Below are 18,973 nucleotides of genomic sequence, written 5' to 3'. Positions count from 1 at the left end.
TTAGAGCTTAAGGTTTGGGTAAAGAATCCCATGTTTCTCACCCTACCCCACTTTCTTTATTTCTTTTTTCTTAACTCTAGTAAAAGGTCCTGAGCAAGTTGTTATATTTGACCCTGCTTTCAAAGGAGGATTATTAGACTAGGTAATTTTCAGAGGTCCCTTCCAGCTGCAACCATTCTGTGATTCTGCAGTAACAAACTTCAGAGTTCTTCTGGCATTAAATCTAGTGAGGAACATGAAGGAACACAAAAAGGGCTTTTACATGGCTGTCAGCAGCATAAGGAACAATAGGGCCTGCTGCTGAATGGGGCAGGGGACCTGGTGACAAAAGACCTGGAAAAGCTGAGGTATTCAATGCCCTCTTGGCCTAGGTCTTCGCTGGTAATACCAGCCTTCAAAAATTTCAGGCCCTGGTGACCAGGGACCAGGTTTGGGGCAAGGAAGACTTTTCCCTTGATGGAGGAGGATTAGGTCAGGGAATGTTCGAACAAACTACACACCAAAGTCCATAGACCCTGGTAGGATTTACTGCTGGGTGCTGAGGGTGCTGGCTGATGTCATTGCAAGCTCACTCGATTATTGTTGAAATGTTCATGGTGGTCAGGGGAGCTTCTTGAGGACTGGAAGAGAACAAATGTCATTCCTGTCTTGAAGCAGGGCAACAAGGAGACTGCTGAACTAGAGGTGGGCCCTCCTCACCTCAGTCCTTGGGCAAGTGATGAAGCAAGTACTCCTGAAAACCAACATGAAGGGCAAGAATGTGGCTGAGAATAGCTGGTATCGATCTATGAAGAAGTCATGCCTGACTAGCCTGGCAGCCATTTAAATGAGATGAGTGGCTTGGAGGATGGGGGGACAGTAGTAAATGTTGTTCACTTCAGCAAGGCTTTGTAATATGGCTCCCGTAACATTCTCACTAACAAACTGGTATGGGCAGAAGTGCTGGGCTCAAAGGCTTGTGACCAGCAGAATGAATTCCAGTGACTGGCATGAGGGCCAGTCACTAATGGTGTACTCCAGGGGCTGATACTAGAGCCAGTATTATTCAACATCTTCATTAGTAACTTGGATGATGAAACACCAAGTTTTGCAGACAATGCAAAACTGGGAGTGATTGATAGATCACATGGTCTGTGCTGCCATTCAGGGGGACCTCGACAGGCTGGAGAAACGGGTTAACAGGAATCTAATAAATTTCCACAATGAAAAGTGCAAAAGTCTTGCCCCTGGGGAAGAATAACCTCATGCACCAGTGGACACTGGGGACTGATGGGCTGGAAAGCAGCTTTGCAGAGAACAAGCTGGCTGTTCTGGTGTTGAACATGTCAGATGTTCGAGTCTGCTATGTGCCTTTGCACACACAAACCAAGCAGCATCCTGGGCTGCTGGAGGCAGTGCATTGTCACTAAGTCAAAGATGCTCCTTCCCCTCAGTGCAGGTGAGATCACACCTGGAGCGCTGGGTCTGGCTCTGGGCTCCTTAGAACAAGACAGACATGAACAGACTGGAACTAGTTTAGCAGAGGACTAGTAAAATGATGCAGGGGTTGAGGTATCTTGTCATACGAGGAGAATACAAAAGCACTGGGATTGTTTAGGTTTCAGAAGAGAAAGTACGGGGGTGTGTTATCAATGGGTATAAATGGGAGGGTGTGATGGAGGCAGGCAGGCTCTTCTCTTTGGTACCTCCTGACAGGACAGAGGCCACGAACACAAACTTTAATAGAGGATCTTCAGTTTAAATGGAAGAAAACACTTTTTAGAGGTGATTAAAGCACTGCCATGGGTTGCCCAGAGAGGTTGTGAATTTTCTGTCCTCGCTGGCCATAGCCCTGAGTAACCTGCTGTAGCTGACCCTGCTTGAGCAGGGGGGCTGGACTAGCTGATCCCTAGAGGTTCCTTCCCACTTGAACCATTCTGTGATAGCAGACCGTTTCAATCTTTGAGGCTGGTCGTGTTGTATGAAGATGAGCCCAGTTATCTAAAAAACAGAAGCTGATTAATTTTGTTTGGAACCAGCTGGTAAACAATTGATAGCAACTTAAAATTTGTGGCAAAGAGTTTTTTTCAATGTTCATCAACAAAGTAGGCGCCTTTCTCAGGCATTGGTTTCTGCTGATCAGTTAGCTTCATTAAATACGAAGAACGCTGATTTTGAAACCAAAATGTCATTTGGAAGTGGTAAATTGTCATCCTGTGTTGCACAACAGCCATTTAGTAACATCTGCTTTTTATGTTTGTTTTAATTTTTTTTTAATTATTTTTAAAGCAGGAACTTAAGTGTGAGTAGTAGACAGGCATGTAAAGTGTAAGTAAATAGCAATATCCTTAGTTGGCCAGGCACTGGATGGGAGTTCTTCCTGTGTAGTGTCGACTTCACATTGCCCTTCCAGCAAGGAGCAGGCAACCTCTATTCTGTTGTTCTCCTCTTTCCAAACTTTCTTCTCTTCTTGTTGGTTGACTTGCTGTAAGGCCCAGCCAGTGCTCTCTAACCCTTCCTGAGATAGTCTCATCCTTCTTCCCTTGCATGTTATGTATGGTTTGTGGCTCCCACTGCAGCTGTTTAACTGTTACACCTTATCACACGTCCTGTGATTAACACCTTTGCTCATACTGACTCATTCGTGTGAGGCCAAGCAAAATTTAACGAGAGACAGAAAACCGCTAGTATGTCTAAAAGGAGAGATGTTAGACTTGGTGTCAGAGGGGATCTAAATTCACTTTTTCCCCAAATCCAGTTAAAACCAAGCAAAAATAGATTAGAGACCACATAAGGCCTGACAAGTGTTGAAGATAGGTATGGCTAACAATTGTTACAAAAGCAAAGACCTATAATTAGTACAATGTCATTATTATTAACAGTTGGTAGCCTTTCTCGCCTTGGCTTGCACCAGAAAAAACAATTTTATTGTTCAGCTGCAGGAATTTATTTTTGAGACACAGCTATTTTTGATTTTTACCTGTACTCTGGAGGAAAAAATGAAGGCTATTGTGCTAGCAAAGTGTGCAGGTGACACATTGGAGTTTTCAGTGTTTGGAATAAAAAGTGGGAATAGGTCAGCTGGAGAAATCAAGCTGGATCACTTGGCAAAGTCAATGAGAGTAAATAGAAATGTAGTTAAATAGAAGGATATACTGAAGAACTGGTGGATGTGAAAATTTTGTTTAAAACCAACAAGAAAAACATTTTGAAGAAATCTTTTAAAAATTTTGTGTTTATGGACAGTGTTCAAACCTGTGGGAGGTTGATTCTCCCCCTCCGCATTGCATGATCTTAGTTAAAAATTTTCTTCCCATATAATGTCAATTTATAATGCTGTTTTTTTCCATGTCAAATCACTTAAGTCACCTTCTTTTTTTACCAGTTTTAGAATTATTTTTTTTTATGTTTCAAATTTTAATCAAGGCCAAAGAGTGCAATAGATCCCAGTCGTCTTGTTTCCAGTATCACAGCGTTGCCTCTTATTTCCTTCAGTAGGTTGATTGTTACTGGACAAGGGGCATTTCACCTGCTGAGTTTCCCAGGGATGTGTGAACTAGGAGCAAGTTGCCCATTACTACTACACATCAGCAAAAGTATCATCAGAAATACTGTCTTAGATTCTGGTAAACTTACCCTTCTTCAGTGATTTAAAAAAAAACAACCCAAAACTCAAATAATAAATCCCAAACTTGAAATTTCTTTCAAGTACTTTAAAAGTACTTCAAAAATTTTCATAAATTCAGATGTATATTAAAAATTACATGCTTATATGAAGTTATCAGTTGTTTTATCCTGAAGAGTCTGCTTACAGTTTTGATATATTGACAGAACATCTTTGCAAAGTAAACTTTGTTGTTAAGCTTTTTTCCCCTTTTTGTGAGCTGTGGTTTCATGTGAAGGCATTGCTAGAAGCTGATTTCCAACTACCATTTCCATCTTACATTAAGATCAAACAAAAGGTAACTTCTGGGTAGGTTGAGATATCGTGCAAGCTCACTTTATTGTTGTGACAAAGACCTTCCTTACTCTGTTTGTGTGTATGCGTGTGTTTGGTTTGTTGGGTTTTTTTGGTGGTGGGAGGGGGGGTGGTTTGGTTTTTTTGAGAATTTTTTTTTTGGTTGGGTTTTTTTGGTGTTTTTTTAACTGTAGAGTGATCTGTCAGAAACCAAAACTAGATTTATCTTGTGACTGAACTAGTCTTGGTTTCCTGTGGTTCTAAAGTAGACTGTTGGCAAGGAAAATCTTTGTCATAAAGCACATGCAACTGCCTCTTTTTCTTGTGTAACAGTAGGGTGAAGAGGATATGGCAGAGCCTTAAGGCAGTAGTGGTGAATTGACTACAAGTGCCTCACTCCACAGCTGATGATCCTGCTCGTTCACAAAGAATCTTGACCTGGGAAAATTTCCTTGAATCCTTGGGCTGCATAGGCAGTTAACTGAAAAGTTTCAGGGCTGTTCTTACGGCCTGAGGCCAGTGGGCTTGGCATTTATCCATACCACTGAGTACTTTTGCTCCTTATAGAGTAGCTACAAACCGGTTTGCATATTTAATGTAGTTTGACCTGTACTGACTTGTGAGCCGGTGTCTGATTGGTCTGGGCCAAACCCAAGCAATTGGAGACATTTGTAGCTGTTTCACGGTTGATGCCAAGGAGTGATTGTGATTTAGTGCCCAGACCCCTGCCCTGGTCCTGCTCAATTCACTAGTACAGATGTAACCTTGGTCACATATAAAGAATGGTTAACCAGAGTAGTAATGAAAGTATTAACTGCCTCTTTTGGTACTGATAGTTCTTGGTTTTCATGTGTATGTAGTGCTCTGGGCATTGCTGGGCATCTAAGGTTTTACTTTTCATGTATTCAGAAATTTGAGATCTGATTATATTACCTGCTTTATCACAATTCTGTGAAATATAAAATGTATCACTGTTGCCATTCTTTGATCTAATAATGATATGGGGAACTGTTTGACTAATGTCTATGTATCCATGCATGTAAGCATTATACTCTGTTGCTTTATTGTTGCATGAGTAGCAGGTTAAAATTATTAACATGGAGCTTTAGTTCTTGATGAAAGATATCCATTTTATTAAAACAAAGTAGATTTCTGCTCCTGGACCTTCTTGTCTTTTAAACTTGGAAAAAAATTACTGCAGACTCTTTGAACAAGATTCTGTTAGTCAAATTCAGAATTTTCTGTAAGATTTGGGCAAATTTGTATGTAAATTTTTGTTTGGCATTTTTTTGTTTGTTTAGCTGAAGTGGGTAGCAATATCCTTAAAAATACTACTGTCTTGCAAGTGGTGGATAAATGTTTAACTGTAGACTACAAAAAACCAAGTTGCATTGGAGAAGGTTTGTATGTTTGCTGCTCTTCAGTTAATAGCAATGCTTGTTAAATGTGAGGTAGTTTAGTCCTCCATGGAAGCTGCCTCAGTCTTCCTGAATTTCTCTCACTAGGTATAAAGTGAGAAGCATACATTTGGGCTTGAAAGTTGTATTGCATCTTTTTGCTCTGCTTTAGTTTGACATATTTTTGCTCATCTATATTGTAGGCTACTTTTGTATGTATTTTTCCCTAATTTACGGCAAAATGAGGCAATTACTGTAGTAAGTTTTTCATATAGCAGGTGGTACAGTATTGACATAAACTTTCCATCTTGGAGAAGTGTTTTAGTTTATGAACCCAATATAAATGCCGTGTCTCCTTTTTTCTTTCCCTGTTTGGTAGTGGATACCCTATTTTCAAGAAAACTAAATGGAAAGTACAGACTTGAACGCCTTGTTCCAACTGCAGTCTATCAACACATGAAGATGCACAAACGAATTTTAGGACACTTGTCTTCTGTATACTGTGTAACTTTTGATCGGACTGGCAGGCGAATATTTACTGTAAGTACAAAATCTTTATTTTTTTTATTTTTTTTTTAAGTATAGATAGCAAGTCACCTAATTGTTTCTAAAAACTAAATATACTGATCTTATGTATCAAGAGGACATACATGCTTTATTACTGTTAATGCTCATGTGCTTTTTAATAACCATGCTGGTTTGCATGTTAAAATAGTTTTGGCTTACATGGCTTAAGGCTGGATGTGATGGTGATTGCTGGTCTATGTGGTTCAGTCAGAAAACTGAGGTTATTTTCAGTCGAAGGGAATTGCCCTATGTAGATTCTTTCCTCTGGACTTGTGTTTTCTAGAAAAAACATAAGTAAAAGAATGGACCACCAACACAGAATTTCATTAGGAAGTCGGGCAGGACAATCAATGTGTAATTAAAGATTATTTGACTATTTTCTCTTAACTTTTTTAAAATTTAAAGCATGACTACTAAGTTTAACAGCCTGATGATACACTTAGATTTGGTACATCATGTTGAAGGAATTAGAAAGCTGAAAATTCACGTTATGTATTGTAATATATGTTGGGTCACAAGGAATTGTCTTCATGAGTTCCCAGGAATGTTTCTGTACCGGTGTTCTTAATGTTTTTAACTATTTGCCTTTGTTTTGTTGTTAAAAAAGTAATGTTGGATAGATGTCTGAAGTCAGGACTGAAATTGCAGGTTTCCCAAGGAATGGGAATGATAAAACCAGATAGATGTGAGTGTAATTTCAATTCCTTGGCAAGTAGTCAATTTTAGTAGAGCCAAACATCTCATGAATACATACCTCATGCCAGTCTGGGACAGTTTGGCTGCATTTATTTCCTTGCCACAAATACTGGATGTAATTGATACCTTTGTGGATCCAGGAGCTTGGCTGTGTCCTTTCTGACATGGTAGATACTTCTACCTGCATTGCTTGAATTATGGTTCAGTTCTACTTCATGTATTGCAATCCTAACTTGTAAAGTTCTTTCAATGTGGTTGTAAATATAATTTGCCCTTTCACTCACATACGTTTTGCTTTGTTGCATGGAAGCATGTGTGGTTGTAGGAATGGGGCACTTGTAGCGTTTTGAACACCTGTTTACTTCAGGCATAGCAGACTTCTTTTGTACTTCTTTAGCCATCATTGACAAGCAAAGTCCCTCAACAGTCATAGGCATTAAATTCTTATGACCTGTAGTTTATGCATGATTAACCTATCAGGAAAAGAGCTCTCTTGTGAGTTTGTTCTATATGTGATACAGCAGAATGGATTAGAGATGTTTATGTGTACCAAGTATAAAAATCACCTGTGCTCACCCTGTTCACCTCTAAGTAAAAACTTGTTTGTGCTTTGTAGATGAAGTGTGTAGAACTCCTTGTTAAGGTCTCCCGATTATTCATTTTCCTAAAACTTTCCCATGTTCCTAAAACCTTTCCTTTTCCAGAGGTTAACTAAACTTCCTCTTGGGTGCATCTGCAGTGATCACTCCTTTTTGCACATTTGCTTGCTTTTTGCAGTCTGATTTTAAAAATGAGTAAAGAGATGAATTGTCTTGACAGTAGCAGCAGTTTGTTTCCAAAAGAAAAGCAGAAGAACCTGAATTAAAATGGGGGGAGCAACACTGCTTCTGCAACCCCAGGGCTTTGTTGGCAGTCCTTTGCTGACAGATGCACTGGTGTCCTGGTATGATTGCTTGAAGAAGGTCTCAGTTGAGATCATGGTTACTTCAAACTAGTGTTAAATAGAGTGGCCATATAAATTAATTGTGACTAGTGAATTTTCATTTTGGGGAGCCTGGGGCAGAGCTTCTTACCTCTGCATTCTCAGGTAAATCCAGTGTTGTTTGTTTAGATGTTTCAGTGGTTGTTGGCAAATGGAAAACCAATGGGTTGTATTCCACATTCCAGTAAAATCCCAAGTTGCTGTAGGTGGTGTGATGTAGTCAGTGGATAAACAGTCATGAACTGCCTTGCAGTTGTGTCTGTATAATGAAATGGTGCCAATTCTTTTCAATCTAGACCACTGCAATTTCTAAAGTCTCTAGTGTAGTAAATAGAACTAAGAATTCCTGATAAAAAACTTCATTCCAGACACATCTGTTGCCGGCATGTAAATTTGCATGCATCGATAGGGAATCATTCTTGTTCTGTTTTTACTCTACAGCCTCCAGCATTCTGTGACATTAGCTAGGTAAGAGGTTGGTTTAGGTTTAAAATTGGTTCTAGAAGATGCATTGTAACTGTTTCCTTTTCCTCCTGACCCTTGAAGGATTGAAAGCCTCTAAATTCAAGTTCTGTTTATGTTCTGCTTCAAATTAAAAGGAAAAGAAAGTGGTCTCAGCACATTTTTGAGTCATTTTCTTCTGGAAGATGTTATCTTTGCTAGGAAGAAGATGCTTTTCGGAAGAAGTTTGCCTAAAGGCAGTGAAAACAGGATGTTATGCAGTTTTCCTGCTAGCTAGTTAGTAGATCTGTATTGGGTTTGCATGGCCAGGTTTTGGTAGCGGGGGTGGCTACAGGGGTGGCTTTTATGAGAAGCTGCTAGAAGCTTCCCCCATGTCTGATGAAGCTAACGCCAGCCGGCTCCAAGATGAACCTGTCACTGGCCAAGTCTAAGCCCATCAGTGAATGCTGGTAGCACCTCTGGGATAACATACTTAAGAAGGGGAAGTAGTTGCTGTGTAACAGCAGTTGCAGCTGAAGAGAGGAGCAAGACTATGTGAGACCAACAAGTCTGCAGACACCAAGGTCAGTGAGGAAGGAGGGGGAGGAGATGTTCCAGTTGCTGGAGCAGAATTCTCTGCAGCCCATGGTGAAGACCATGGTGAGACAGGCTGTCCCCTGCAGCCCGTGGAAATCCATGGTGGAGCAGATATCCACGTGCAGCCTGTGGAGGACCCCACACCAGAGCACATGGATGTGCCTGAAGGAGGCTGTGACCCCATGAGAAGTCTGTGCTGGAGCAGGCTCCTGGCAGGACCATGGAGAGGAGCCCGCGCGGGAGCAGGTTTGCTGACAGGACCTGTGACCCTGTGCTGGAGCAGTCTGTTCCTGAAGGTCTGCACCCCATGGAAGGGACTGACACTGGAGCAGTTTATGAAGGACTCTTTCCTGTGGGAAGGACCCCACACTGGAGCAGGGGAAGATTGTGAAACGTCCTCCCCCTGAGGGCAAAAGAATGGCAGAGACAATGTGTGATGAACTGAATGAAACGCCCCGTTATTCCGTGTCCCCCTGTGCTGCTGGGGTGGTGGTGGGGTGGAGATAATCAGGAGTGAAGTTAAGTCCAGGAAGAAGGGAGAGGTGGGGGGAGGTGTTTTAAGATTTAGGTGAGTGTTTTTCTCACTCCACTAGTTTGATTTGATTGGTAATAAACTAATTTCCCCAAGTTGAGCCTGTTTTGCCCATGACAGTAATTGGTGAGTGATCTCTCCCTGTCCTTATCTTGACCCACAAACCTTTCATTATGTTATCTGTTGCCTGTCTGGCTTTGGGCACCTGGCATCCAGCCAGGGTCAGTCCACCACAAGGTCATGCAATGACTGATTCTATTTGTATCGTTTTACGGATTTCACAAGAGATTTCTGAAGATCAACCTCTTACCCTTTTTTTTCCCCCCAGATATATAAAAATATTTTAATACACAAATTGTGTTTTCTTGGTAATTTGGATTTTTTTAATTAATTACAATTAAAGGCATCTTTACTTGCAAAGACACAGCCTATTGGCCATCATTGAAGAAAACCTAATTATTTTTGAGACTGTATTCTGGATCTCTTGAAAAATGTGACTTGCAGAACCCACACAGAGTAATAGAAAAAAGCATTGTCTTCTCTGGTTCCTGCACTGCTTACCTTTCTGACTGCAAAGGAGGATGGCCAACTCCGTGTCCCCCACCTTTATCTTCCTGTCTTCTCTGACATTACTCCTTCTAGGGAATAATGAAGTGTTGTGTAGTACTCTGCGTAAGATTTCCCACCCAAGATTAATTGGTAAATTTCTTTGCAGTTTCACTTCAGCCCACAAGTGTGTGTAATTGTAGGAAAGTGAAGCACTTTTACTCTACCTTGGCAATGCTGACATCAGTTCTGTCTTGGTGCTGAACTTGTTCTGGGATTCACTTTTGAGAAAATGCTTTTTTATAGGCACATAATTCATAGCAGTTGTAGATGCAACCTTGAAAACATGAGCTGCGGTATAAGCTGGTGCCTTTGCTAGCAGAACTGCAAGAGTATTTTAAGAGTTGTGAATTGTCACATTCAGTTCAGATAGAATTCCATGAATTTATTTGGATTTTAATACTGTTATCTTGCCAAGATGCTACAGAATTTACAGTTTTAACTTAGTCTTTTCTTTTTCCTTTTTTTCTCTTCCTTTTTTCCTTGTTGAGATTTGCTAACAGTCTTAATTTTTTTCTGCAATGGAGAGGTACAACACATGCCTCTATAGTGGTATTGTAGACAACTGGTAGGGAGCAGGCTTGTTTTTTGGTGATCATCTTCCCTTGGTTTGCTGTTACTAAACCCACCAGGTGGCATTAGGTTCCAGAACTAGCTGTTCTTCTCTTTCTGACCATTTTACACCTTTTAGTTGTCTATGAGCAGGTTGCTCTCCATCAGTAACATTCTGAAACAGCATTTTAGGGGTCTCATAATGCAGGGTTTGGTTTATTGGTTGACAACTACTTTTTTTTCTTTCTTTTTTTTTTTTTTTTTTTAAATGCTTTGAACTATCTGTTCATCCAGTAAAATGGCTGCAGGCTGTAAGCTTACTGAGAAGTCAGTAGCCTATTCATAATATTGATTTGTACAACGTGAGAATTGCAGAAGCATGTTTTGTGTAATATGTATAGCTCTGTAGACAGAGTTGGTTTTGGGGGTTTTTTAAGTTGTGCAACTCCAAGAAAAATGGGTTTGATGTTTCTCAACTGTGATGCAATTAATATTAATGGCTTAGTTCTATTCTCATGTGTGTACTGCTTTGAGAAAGAGATTAATCCACATTTGAGCGATTTCAACCCTCTAGTATTTTGGAAGTTCTGGGTTCCCTATTCCCTTCTACTTTCAGGTGTCTCTTTTTGAGCAATTCTGTTTCACACACGCATGCGCCGCCCGCCCTATGTGCTGCTTGGGGTTTTTTTGGTGGCAACTGCACTTTTGAGGAGAGTGCACAAGCTTCTTCATACTTTTAAGTCTCGCATTGTGGCAACAGTAGGATGGAATGAGCTGATACTGTTATTCAGATAGAAATTGTATCAAGTAGATGTAGAGTTTGAACCTTTTTGATGCGTTAGGTAACACAAGTGCAAATTTGAATCTGGAAACACAGGAACAGTTAGTGAAATTTACTGAGTTAACATGGGGGGGGGGGGGGGGAACCCAAATCTGAGCGCTTTATACAGTGCTCGTATGTTTAAGGAAGCAAAGAGATTAAAATGGAATCTGCTTAGAACTTTATAAGCAAAGTTTAGAAGAAAAAAGGGACCCTTTTTTTCTCTAAACTGCTTATAAAGCCCTAAACAGCAAGTTTGCTAGTTCTGTTGAAAAGCCATGTTAACTTGTTCATTGGAATTGATTTGAAAGTACGCATTACAGAATTTGTTTACCAAATTTTTTTCCTTTCTTTTTCCTTTAGCTTCTCAGCAACTTAGTAGAAGTGAATTAAATCAAGCTATAAGTGAAACTAGCCTGTGTGTGTATGACTGTCAAAAACATTCAGTGACTGAGCTAATAATTTAAACTTTTTTTTAACAAATAACACTGCGTCTTTCAAGGTATTCAATATGAGTGAGATTTGCAGCCTTTTCAAAAGCATTAAATGCTAACAACTATATTTAAATGCAGTCAAACCACTAAATTTAAGAGGTCCTTGAATCTTCTTCTTTCCTGTAGAAGTTCTGGGTAGGTAAGCGTCTTACTGGAAGGCCCCAAGTTGTACCTATTAATTAAAACCTGTTCCTGAAGGTGGTTTACTTTCTTTTCATACAGGTATTTGAGCTGAGCTAAAAGTAGCAATAAAAGTAGAGTTAAGATGCATAGTAGTTTCATTTAATGAAACTACTTTTTTTCCTTTCTTTTTCCTTTAGCTTCTCAGCAACTTAGTAGAAGTGAATTAAATCAAGCTATAAGTGAAACTAGCCTGTGTGTGTATGACTGTCAAAAACATTCAGTGACTGAGCTAATAATTTAAACTTCTTTTTAACAAATAACACTGCGTTATTTGTTTAATATTGTTATTCATTTAATGAGTCTTAGTTCAATGGGTCTGAAAGAAAAAAAAAAGATCTAGGAGGAAATGGTCATTTCAAGGGTTTGATAAAATTTTTAATAGAAAAAGAATAACAGAAGTTAGAGTATCGAACACTTGGTTTTCATATTCATGCAGTCTAAAATGACGGGGCAAAGACCAAAGACTGCGCATGCTTATTAGTTTGCGAGGATACACTTTGAAGAAGTTCTAAGGTAATTCAGGAGGACTTCTGAGGTTCAAGCTGAATAATTGGATTAATACATACTTACGTTGCTGTGTTGTGGTTAAAATGACTACCAAAGTCCTAGCTTAGATGAATTCAAGAGAAATTACAGAATCTGTTTCATACTTGCTGCTAGAATGCTCCAATTTATTTATTTTTATGGAAACTCCCCAAGGAAATTGGAAAAATTGAAGATTAATGCTCAGGAAAGAGTTGTGGTGCTGTCCAGAGCTTTGGAGAGTGATGCCTGTTAGTAAGGTGCAATGGCATGCTTGAGGTTTAGAACTTCTGGTGTAAAAACAAAGGGGGGATCCAATTATCATGCAGTTTTGTCTATGGAGTACTTTTTTTCTTTGGATCCTTTAACTGCATTAACAGAGTAACTTACCATTAGAACCACTTTATCAAGGGCTTTGGTGGTTTCTGACTTGTCGAGGTGCTAAGAGAGGGCAGGGCAGAGGGAAGGTTTTTTTTGTTATGGATACTGTGGGTTGTGAAAAGGAGAATAAGAAGCAAATACGGGGTAAACTTTCTCAACAGGGTGACCAGCCTGGTGAGGAGAGTGTTAGAGTAGGAGAGATGTGGGAGGGAGACAAGAAGTCACAGTCACATGAAGAAGCAGTGGACCAGGTGGGTAAGCAAAGAATGTGAGGCGATATAGATGGTAAAACCCCTGAAAACAACAAAAAGGGCTGAAGAGGGCCCACCCCAAAGTGTATGCACATAGATCGTGGAGTGTATTATGGGGAAAGCTTTCACGCTTTGAGAAATCAGCCTGACTATGTGGAGAAAAGCAGGAGAAATTGGAATTCTGTGGGTAGTTGCAGGGGTACAGTCTTACTGGGATCAAAGAAGTGAAGTGGCATTGGATAGCTCACAGGACTGGGGTGCTGCTGTGGATGGATACAGACTCTTTAGGAGGGGCTGGCCAGGATGGCAAGGAGTGGGAGTTGTCCTTCATGTGGGAGAGTAGCAGGAATGCATGGAGCTCTGCCTGGGGACAGGTGATGAGCCAGCTGAGAGCTCATGGGTGGGTTAAAGGGCCCATCAGTGTGGGTGACATTGGGGTGGCTGTCTGCTACAGGTTTCCTGATCAGGAAGAAGTAGATGAGGCCTTCTTCAGGCAACTGGCAAAAGCCTCTGCTAGTCCTCCTGGTGGACTTGAACCACCCTGGTATCTGCTAGATGGGGAATGCGGCAGCATGCAGGCAATCCAGGAAGTTTCTGCAGTCATGCCCTGATGACAGCTTCCTGGCACAGGTCACTGGGGAGCTGACAACAAAAGACACTCGCTGGATCTGTTAGTTACAAACTGAAGAATTGTTTTTGGATGTAAAAGCCAAGGGCTGTCTTGGCTACAGTGACCATGAGGTGACTGAGGACAGGATCCTGTGAGGAAGGATTGAGGCAAAAAGCAGGATCACAACCCTGGACTTCAGAGGAGCAGATTTTGACCTGTCTGAGGACCTGCTTGGAAGAATCCTGTGGGATATGGTTGGGGGGAGAGAGGAGGGGTCCAGGACAGTTGGCTGTTTTTAAGTATCATCTCTTCCAGACTGAAGAATGATCCATCCTAATGTGCAGGAAAGCAAGCAGAGGTGGCAGGGGACCTGTGTGGATAAGCAGTGAGGTCCTGACAAAACTCAAACACAAAAAAGAAGCATGCAAGAGGTGAAAGCAGGGACAAATAACTTGGGAGAAATACAGAGCCACTCTCTGGAAGTTCAGCGATGGGGTTAGGAAAGCTGAAGACAGCCTGGAATTGAATCTGTCAAGGGTTGTGAAGAGCAACACAAATGGCTGCTGGAAGTATATGGGCAGCAAAGGGAAGACTATGGAAAATGTGGTCCTGCTGATGAGTGGGGCAGGAGACCTGGTGACAGAGGACACGGAAAAAGCTGAGATGCTTGACTGTCATCTTTGCCTCAGTCTTTAGTGCCGGACTTGTCTTAAGGAGTCCCAAGTCCTTGAGACCAGAGGGAAAGTGTGGAGCAAGGAAGACTTGTCCTTGGTGGAGGGGAATCAGGCTAGGGAATATTTAAATGAACTAGCCATCCGCATATCCATGTGCGCTGATTTGGGCTGGGATAGATTTAATTGTCTTTGTAGTAGCTAGTATGGAGGGCTATGTTTTGGATTTGTTCTGGAAGCAGTGTTGATAATACAGGGGCTGTTTTCATTACTGGTGAGCAGCACTTACATGGTGTCGAGGCCTTTTCTACTTCTCACCGCATCCCACCAGTGAGTGAGGCTGCGGGGATGCATAAGGAGTTTGGAGGGAACAGAGCTGGGACAGCTGATCCCAGCTGACCAAAGGGATATTCCATACCACAGGATGTCATGTTGAGCATATAAAGCTGGGGGAAGGAGGAGGAAAGGGGGGACATTCACAGTGATGCCATTTGTCTTCCCAAGTAATTGTCATGTGTGATGGAGCCCTGCTTTCCTGGAGATGGCTGAACACCTGCCTGCCCATGGGAACTAGTGAAAGAATTCCTTGTTTTGCTTTGCTTGCATGTGTGGCTTTTGCTTTATTTTATTAAATTGTCTTTTATCTCAACCCATGAGTCTTCTCACTTTTACTCTTCTGATTCTCTCCCCTACCCCACCACGGGGGGGGGGGGGGGGAGAGTAAGTGAGCAGCCAAGTGGTGCTTAGTTGCTGGCTGGGGTTAAACCATGACACCATGTTGGGACCTGATGAGAGACACTGGCAGGTGACACTGTGAGGCCATTCTCAATTATCTTTGAGAGGCCATGATGATCAGGAGAGGTTCCTGTGGACTGGAAGAGAGTAAATGTCACTCCTGTCTTCAGGAAGGGCAAGAGGGTTGTTCCAGGGAAGTACAGACCATTCATTTTCATCTGTCACCTAAGAAGGTGATGGAGTAAACCCTCCTTAAAGCTATTTCCAACCATATTAACAGTAAGAACATGATCAGCATTGATCTACGAAGGGGAAGTCGTTCCTGTCCAACTTGATAACCTTATATGATCAAATGACTAATTGGATGAGGGACAGCAGTAGATGTTGTTTTTCCTGACTGCAGCAAGGCTTTCAGTGCTGTCTCCCATAGCATCCTTACTGGCAAACTGATGAAGTACAGGTTGCATAAGTGGACAGTGAGAGTGAAAATGGCCAGGTTTGAAGGGTTGTGATTAGCAGCACAGAGCCCAGCTGGAGGCCAGTCACTAGGGGTACCACAGGGTGTGGTGCTGAAGCCAGTACTTTTTAATGTTCTCCGTAAGGTCCTTGGTGATGGGACATTGAGTACCTTCAGTAAATATACAAAAGGTTACAGGCATTGTTGATACATCATCCTGTGTGACCTAGTCTAGCTGACCCTACTTGAGCAGGGGGAGTGGACTAGGCGATCTCCAGAGGTCCCTTCCCACCTCAGTGATTCTCTGGTTCTGTCTGTCGCTGTTCAACTCTGCATGCTTCAGTGGTTTTCCCTGGGCTGGCACTGTAGCAGTTTAGCAGCTAAGAGAAGGTAGGCATGTACCACAGAATCTCAGCATGGAAGTTTTATGTATAAGTAGAGATAGTATATGTACCATTGCTCTCCTTACCCAAGAGGCAGAAAATACAATTATTAACAAGCTCCCTTACTATCTCTTTTGTCAAATAGACATGTCCCTGCAACAGACACTCTTATGACCAAGTTTTTGAAGTAGAAACTAGCTGTTGGCTTGCTATAACTAACCAAGACTGCACAAGGGAGCAGTCCTTTGTTGAGTATTGAGGCTAAATATTTAAGAGCTGTGCTCTTCTGTAACGCTGATTGCTCACACTTGGTGTCCATGGAGGACCAAAGAGAAATCTGAAATCTCAAATTGTACTTTTCTGTTTGAGGGAAGAGGGACCTTCTCTTAATAGAAGTACTTGTTTAAAATGAGTATGCAATGTCAGAATTTGTTTGACAATCTTAATTGGAGGCTCGGAAGTTTATTCTGAGGTGGAAGCATGGGAGAAGTTGTCTTGCCCACATCTTTGCATTCATGGCTGCACCTGTTGAAGGGTTGGGAAGAAAGACAAGTTATGGCCTTAAAGTCATGCCCACCTGAGGAAAAGCAAAAGCATGGTAACTGGTAAATCAAAATTACCTACCAAGGTACTCCAGAAATCAATGACACAGTAAAGTTTTAAGTTACCTTGATTTCACATGTCTGGAGTCCCCCTGCAAAATGTTCTGCTGGGTTAAAATGTTACTAATGCTCCAAAGTAGCCTTTTTACTGATGCTGAAGATGTGTTGCTTCTGTAGAGAAGCAACCTGCATTTGTGATCTGTAGAAACATGTGCCCTGTCAATGTATGTAAATACAGTCAGCTTTCTTTTTAGTGTTTAAAAAACTGGGGCTATAGTTGTCTCTTGTGTTAAAGAGATAAGTGTCTTGTCAGAATTGATATAAATAATAAAGGAAGAGTGAAACTGCTGTGCGTAACTGGCTGTGAGCCATAAACAACTTGTTCACTAAACAACAAATAAGCCTGAGAAAGTTGACTGGTTTGCAGGGTGTTGTTACAAATGAGAATGGGTGTATAATTGTTAGGTAACTGCAGGTATGCTGTTCCCCTCTTCCCGGGTACTAGCTTTAAATCTGAACTAATGTAATGAGTAAAATTTAGCTACCTTTTAAATTAGAGGACTGTTGGTTGGTTTTTTTTTTTTATAGCAGTAACATAAAAGAAGTTAAGAAAATAAATTGTTCATCAGTATTAACATAATGTGAACAGGCTAGTCAGTATTTATTAAAAAAAGGAGAGGAAAAAAAAAGCTTTCTGAATCATTTTATGCATTCCAATAGCTGCAGTATGTATCTGGGTTTCTTTTGAAAGTGTTTCCTGGAGCATTTGCCTAGCACTGGTGGGACAGCTCTATGTCACATATAGTGTGTGTGTCAGTGAGCACTTCCCAAGCTGGGTGTTGGAGTCCTGGGACTGGGCTGCCCAGAACAGTAGCTGAATGGAGCTGTGGCAGTGTGGGATCTCTATAGTTACGTGAATGTAGACTAAGGAGTGTACTAAGTAGGGAAAATATGCGTCACTTGTTTACAAAAGCTGCGATGTTGAAAATAGTAGTGGTAGCCTCTAAATATTTTTTGAGACTTTTGGTTGTTAGATGCTTACGTTCACTGAATGCTTACCAGTCTTTTAAAAATCTGGCTGTTTGTGCCTGTACCGAATGGATACCATTTTTATAAAAGGTGGAGGAAAGTATTGCCCTGCCTTCTGACTGTCTTCAAAGAATAAATGCTAAGAAACTTGTGCAAAGACACTGTAAATAGATGAAAGAGGAAAAAACGGATGAAATTTTATAACAGTGGTGTCACTTTGTAACTTGCTGCAGCACCTCTATGTGTCCAGAGCAGATCAGTGCTCCAGATGTTAAAATCCAACATCCAGCTTTGTATTGCTTCTGAACCTAAGCAAATTAATGAAATATTTCCAGCAAATCTCAGCTGTCAGTGCCTTTGTGCAGTGTTCAGATATTATTGTGCTGAGTGAGGTGCAAAGATATTCAGACTTTCAGGGACGCGCAGGAATGCAATGAAAAATGAAGGACTGAGTCTGGAAATTTTTGCTAGGGCTGTGAGTTTGTTGTATACAGGCAAGCAGCTGTTACAGTGATGTGGGAAGACCAGCTAAATGTGAGTTGAATATGAATAGGTGAAGCCTCTGAGGTTTGTTGAGAAAGAGTGATCATTTTGGTGATTGTTCATGTGAGTATCAAAGCAGATTTATAGTACTTCGACTTAACGGAATAGCTGTTCATGCAGGCTCTTTACCTCATTGTTACTGTGGTAAGTATACTGCTAATGCTGATAGGGCACGAAGATAAGGAACGTAAGTGGGTATAATGCTAAATGGCAAACACTGTACCAATTCATGATTCATTTTAATGTTTAATGTAAATTTTCATTTTAATGTTGCAACTCTGGTTTGTGCTAGAGTTTTTGGGAAAAGCGTGTTACTGAAGAGCATAAATCCAACTTGGCTGTAGGATTTGTGATCTGTGTTACAAACACATCATGCTTTGTATATACTGTTGAGAATTAATGTAATCCTGTGTTTTGAATGCAGTGTGGAAAAGTGTTAAAAGCCGGGGGCGGGAGGGCATGTCATATGATACTTACCTGCACATGCTACTAGTTCTGTTTTTCAGTTCGTTGTGTTAGTTAACTGTAACATCAACAGCTAATGGTATGGTTGAAATTTCTACCTTCCAGGGATCAGATGATTGCCTTGTAAAAATCTGGGCAACAGATGATGGAAGGTTGTTGGCTACCCTGAGAGGGCATGCAGCTGAAATATCTGACATGGCAGTGAACTACGAAAACACCATGATAGCTGCTGGAAGCTGTGATAAAATGATCAGAGTTTGGTGCCTTCGAACTTGTGCACCCTTAGCAGTTCTGCAGGGCCACAGTGCATCTATAACATCATTGCAGGTAGGTTTTTGCTTTGCAAACTCACCTGAGCAATAAAGTACATAATTTGACTGAAAAAGGAACCACCCAGGAATGTTCTGTGTAATAAAATTGCGTGCCTGTGAAGTGAGAAGGAATTTTCACAGTATGCATTGTGAAATAACACGTGTTTATTGTCAAAATGCATGACCCTTGAAACATGCCAGACATAATC

The 18,973-nt window shown here is 41.1% G+C and overlaps 1 protein-coding gene across 4 annotated transcripts in view; it reads left to right on the top strand.

The window, feature by feature from the left end:
* Positions 1–18,973, top strand: part of LOC119149581 (pleckstrin homology domain interacting protein) — a 118,986-nt gene that overhangs the window by 15,813 nt on the left and 84,200 nt on the right. For all 4 annotated transcript variants that reach the window (XR_005104768.1, XM_037390939.1, XM_037390938.1 and 1 more), the window contains exons 7-8: positions 5,714–5,874; positions 18,559–18,780. Coding sequence is in view for 3 of the 4 variants with exons in the window: in XM_037390939.1 (XP_037246836.1) it covers positions 5,714–5,874; positions 18,559–18,780 (383 nt within the window). In the remaining variant the exon portion in view is untranslated. The remainder of the gene's footprint in view (positions 1–5,713; positions 5,875–18,558; positions 18,781–18,973) is intronic.

The sequence above is a fragment of the Falco rusticolus genome, chromosome 6 (assembly GCF_015220075.1).
Source record: "Falco rusticolus isolate bFalRus1 chromosome 6, bFalRus1.pri, whole genome shotgun sequence".
Taxonomy (NCBI): domain Eukaryota; kingdom Metazoa; phylum Chordata; class Aves; order Falconiformes; family Falconidae; genus Falco; species Falco rusticolus.
The sequence above is the reverse complement of the archived record's forward strand: the minus strand, read 5'-3'. Positions and strand labels throughout refer to the sequence as shown.